We start from the raw sequence: 5,066 nt of genomic DNA, 5'->3' as shown, positions 1-5,066 counted from the left end.
CAGTAATATGGAAATAGGTACCTACACCTTCGCCATTTCAAAATCCAGCACTTTACCTTAACGTCACTGTCATCAGCACCCTAAAAGCCTTCAGAAGAAGCTACTCTGACTACTGGTTTTGCTATGAAGCAATAGTTTCTAGCAGAGGGTCATGGCAGATAGCTGAAAAAGGTTACACGGTTCATAAATGATCATAAGCAACATAAATCAAAGCCCATCTGGCAACTCCCAAACACTATAAAACTATCACCTGCATTTCATTCTCTACCAGCATCTTTGAGCCAAGAAGCAGACAGAAGCCCTTTGTGAACGTGCCTTTTATTATCCCCTCTGCAAGGATGAAGAGGCCCACAGTCATATAGCAAGTACAGCCAAACCAAGAAGAAAAATCAGTTATTATAGCCATGATTAACAATTTAAATTGCAAGCTGGAGCCCTGATAAGTATTGCTAATGATGATCCATCAAACAAATCAAGCTTCATTAGTTCAGACAGACTACATTCAAAGAAGAGGGAGAGTTGCCCTTCTTTTAAAGACAAGCAGCACTGTGTACATGTGTGGAGCCTAACAGCTATGCAGACCATAATAGACTAAAACAAAAATCTTGCTTGCATTCCAGCATAGCACAGCTTCAATGATCATCTCTTTTTTTTTTTTTAATCTGATATCCCAACACACAGTATTTGAAAATTGGTGCTTACTGCAATTACATTTCACACATTCAACACGGACTGGAGAAGGGCATCATAGGGGACTCAGTGCTACGTGTATCAAGATAAGCATTTTTAGATAATCATGAGGAATAACAAAACATTCTCATCAGAAGATAGTACAGATAAAATCCAGATTTAATCCAGAAGAAAGTGTCTTACACCATTAGGTCAAACTAGGGTCTTCTACCATTTCATTGATTTTAAGAAAAGAAACCTGTAATGATATGTACTTTTTTTTTCCCCAAAGGTCTACACAAGAATCCATACCTGGAGGAACGTGAGCGCTGCTCTCTGAAGTAAACACTCAGCATAGCAAATTTCTGCATGGATTTCCTCTAGTGTCACACAGGGTGGGGAAGAAAACAAATTAATCAGGCAAAAAGTAATTAAAAACCACTTAGCCCATTAATATAGGAATAAGATCACAAAGCTCAAACTGAGAAAAATCTTTTCCAAATTTGCTGTACTGTTTCAGTTCTAGACTACTGAGATAACTCTAAACAGAAATGACACACAGTTACAGAAACTTTGCAGGAATTTCTCTGGTGCTTTCCAGGAATTCCTGGATCTAGAACCTTTCTAGGCATTTCAATACTTCTTTCTAGGTATTTCTTTACCTAGCAATTTTTGAAAGGGCTGAATCAGCAATCAACAAAAACAGTTAAGTGATTTTGGATGTGGTGACACAACAATTGCCAAAACACTAATCCAGCAAATGCCAAATCAGCGATTTTGTCAGTGAACTCGCAATCTGATGAAAACATGTTGGATGAACAATTCTACACAATTCAAATTGTAGGAAAAAAAAAAAAGAGGAAAACATTACGCATGTTAATATTACCTTCAGTGAAGTGTTCAAGGCTTTGTCTATGCACAAGGTTGTTGATAGAATCAGCTACTGTAGATTTCTTCCTAAATCTGAAGAAAAGTCAGTTTGGTTATTCTGAATATGAAGTATTAACAACAGAGAACGGTTATCTTTCAGGTGGCCACCCATACAGTCACTAACATCCCTCTAGTGCTCACCAACCCTCTGTAATCTTACCACACATACAAACTTCAGCACATTCCATGCAGAAATTAGTCAACATGGTCCTCCTGGGATCTGCCTTTCACCCTTCATGTGTGTAAATCTGTCTTGATGAAGGAAGGAGATAAGGGGGCTTTTTGATTTATTTTGTGTGTGCATGTGTGTACAGAAGTGGGAGCACAGTTGACTCAAAGACAGCTAGCTACAGTACAACCGCCACCAAATGGGAAGATTCTGCAGTGTCTGTAAATGGTAAGTAACTTCCAGACATTGCAGACCCAGGGCTACAGATAGGACAAAAACCTAACTGACAAAAAAATCAGATGCTGCAGTAAACTGAAGTTTTCAAAACTAGGCTGCTGAAAACTCTAAGTTATGTGGTGTGACCTCATAACTGACTCTCCTTTGAGCAGGAGGCTGGACTAGATGACCTCCAGATGTCCCTTCCAACCTCAGTTTTCCAACGATTTCTATGAAATTACATGTCCTTTTAACCTGTATGTCTTTCAAAACTTTCCCATGAAGGGACTATTTATTGACTGAATCGCTCCACACTCACTTTTGACAGGTGGCTTGAGCTTCCTTCATTGTGTTTCCTGCATTCAGTATGTCCTGAGGATCAAACGTCATCATAGCTTGCATTTCCAATATGGTGGCATATGTCAGTGCATGATACATACTATCCTTAGTTCTGAAAGAAAACACAAGATGCAAAGCATAGCAGATTTGATTATATTATTACTTTTAAAAAACAAATACAAATTCAATTCCAGAAATGTATCAGTCTGATGGAAATAAGATCAAAATTAACTAGAAATCAAACACAAAGGACAGGCAAAATAATCAAGAAACACTAATGGAATGGGATTTGCACAGGAAATCATGCCTACAACTCCAGTTTTAATAACCGTGCTAAAATGTTACAATTCTGAGCTGAGGATAGGTATTTAACATACATAAAGCACAGTTATTAACCATGTGGCTAACCATTCAGGGACAACAGACTCGTGCTGTTTTTTTTAACAGACACTACAGCAGGTGACACAAATCCAGATACTCTTCTAATTTGGGACAGTTACTCAGGACAGACTCAAGGAGATAAGTAACACAATACTATAACCATGGCCAAAGTAGAATCTTCTTCCAACTGATCTTCCCATCAGAAGCATTCAAGTCGATGCCAAACATTATAGCTTTTTCCTCCTCTTCCCCTCCTGCCAACCTTCCACCCCAATCTGTTCAACTTAAATACTCTTCTGTGGGATTTCAGATGGTGCCTCTTGCAGAAAGCCAAAAACTTTGACATTAGTGCAAGAAAAACAATTAACTCTTACATGCAGCCATTGACAGCATCACTCCTCCGGCAGGAAGAAGGGTACCGCACACATTTACAGCATTCAGCTAGTACCTATGTATGGTATAACTCTCTGTAAATGAATCAAAACATCTTCAGTCGTAGAGGTCCAATAAAGATGACTTGGGAAATATGTTGAAGGGCAAGCTCAGATGAATTCCTGCCACAGAAACTCTCTGTAGATGTTGCTAATACACCTCTGACAAATAGTACGACTTAGACAAATACTGCTGAAGAGCAACAATTGCTATTTCAATTGTTTATACTTTCAGAATGGACCATAGTTATATCTGGCAGGGAATATTAAAAAATACTTGTAGTCAAAGAAGGACATCCTTCCAACAAAATCGCCACCCTCAGTACACCTGTTCTCAGTACACGTACTTCAGGCATTTGTTTCTCAAAACGAGCCACTTCATTATCTTTTAAGGAGAAAGCGGTGTACCAGCAATGTGCCCATGCTGCAAATAGGGCCAATGGGCTGCCGTAAGCAGAGTGTTGCTGCCAGCAGGTCGAGGGAGGTGATCCTTCCCCTCTGCTCAGCACTGTTCAGGTCACACAGGGAGTACTGTGTCCGGTTCAGGGCTCCTCACTACAAGAGAGACATGCGCATTCTTAAGAACATCCAATCAAGGGCCATGATGACGATGATGAGGGGACTGGAGCATCTCTCCTATGAGGAAAGGCTGAGAGAGCTGGGACTGTTCTGCCTGGAGAAGAGAAGGCTCAGGAGGATCTTATATGGAAATACGTATTGTATGGAAATACGTGAAGGGAGAGTGCCAAGACAACAGAGCCAGGCTCTTTTCCATGGTGCCCAGTGACAGGACCAGAGGCGACGGGTGCACACTGAAACACTTGAGGCTCTATCTGAACATCAGAAAACACTTTTTTACTGTCAGAGTGACCAAGCACTGGCACAGGTTGCCCAGAGAGCTTGTAGTCTCCATCCATGGAGATCACAGAATCATAGCATCGTTTAGGTTGGAAAGGACCTTTAAGATCATCGAGTCCAACTGTAAACCTAGCATGGCCAAGTCCACCACTAAACCATGTTCACCACTAAACCATGTCCCTAAGCACCATGTCTACTCGCCTTTTAAATACCTCCAGGCATGGTGACTCTACCACTTCCCTGGGCAGCCTGTTCCAATGCTTGACAACCCTTTCGGTGAAGAAATTCTTCCTAATATCCGATCTAAACCTTCTCTGGTGCAACTTGAGGTCATTTGCGCTCATCCTATCACTGGTTACTTGGGAGAAGAGACTGACCCCCACCTGGCTACAACCTCCTTTCAGGTAGTTGTAGAGGACGATAAGGTCTCACCTCAGCCTCCTTTTCTCCAGGCTGAACAACCCCAGCTTCCTCAGCCGCTCCCCATCAGACTTGTTCTCCAGGCCCTTCACCAGCTTCATTGCCCTTCTCTGGACACGCTCCAGCACCTCAAGGTCCTTCTTGTAGTGAGGAGCCCAAAACTGGACACAGTACTCAAGGTGCGGTCTCAGCAGTGCCAAGTACAAAGGGACGATCACTTCTCTAATTCTGTTGGCCACACTATTTCTGATGTAGGCCAGGACACCATGGGCCTTCTTGGCCACCTGGGCACACTGCCGGCTCATGTTCAGCCAGCTGCGGGTAGTTGGAGAGGGCGATCCGGTCTCCCCTCAGCCTCCTTTTCTCCAGTCTAAACAACCCCAACTCCCTCAGTCACTCCTCGTAAGGCTTTTTCTCCAGGCCCTTCACCAGCTTCATTGCCCTTCTCTGGACACGCTCCAGCACCTCAAGGTCCTTCTTGTAGTGAGGAGCCCAAAACTGGACACAGTACTCAAGGTGCGGTCTCAGCAGTGCCAAGTACAAAGGGACGATCACTTCTCTAATTCTGTTGGCCACACTATTTCTGATGTAGGCCAGGACACCATGGGCCTTCTTGGCCACCTGTGCACACTGCCGGCTCATGTTCAGCCAGC

General features: G+C 42.7%; 1 protein-coding gene across 1 annotated transcript in view; it reads right to left on the bottom strand.

Moving 5' to 3' along the window:
* The window catches only part of TTC39A (tetratricopeptide repeat domain 39A), a 40,609-nt gene that overhangs the window by 26,528 nt on the left and 9,015 nt on the right, over positions 1–5,066 (bottom strand). The window contains exons 3-5 of the mRNA XM_009707406.1: positions 2,304–2,435; positions 1,556–1,632; positions 982–1,049 (exon numbers count right to left, since the gene is read on the bottom strand). Coding sequence (XP_009705708.1) covers positions 982–1,049; positions 1,556–1,632; positions 2,304–2,435 — 277 coding nt within the window. The remainder of the gene's footprint in view (positions 1–981; positions 1,050–1,555; positions 1,633–2,303; positions 2,436–5,066) is intronic.

This window comes from Cariama cristata, unplaced genomic scaffold (genome assembly GCF_000690535.1).
Source record: "Cariama cristata isolate BGI_N322 unplaced genomic scaffold, ASM69053v1 scaffold4949, whole genome shotgun sequence".
In the NCBI taxonomy this organism is placed as follows: domain Eukaryota; kingdom Metazoa; phylum Chordata; class Aves; order Cariamiformes; family Cariamidae; genus Cariama; species Cariama cristata.
This window is presented reverse-complemented; position numbering and strand designations above follow the sequence as displayed.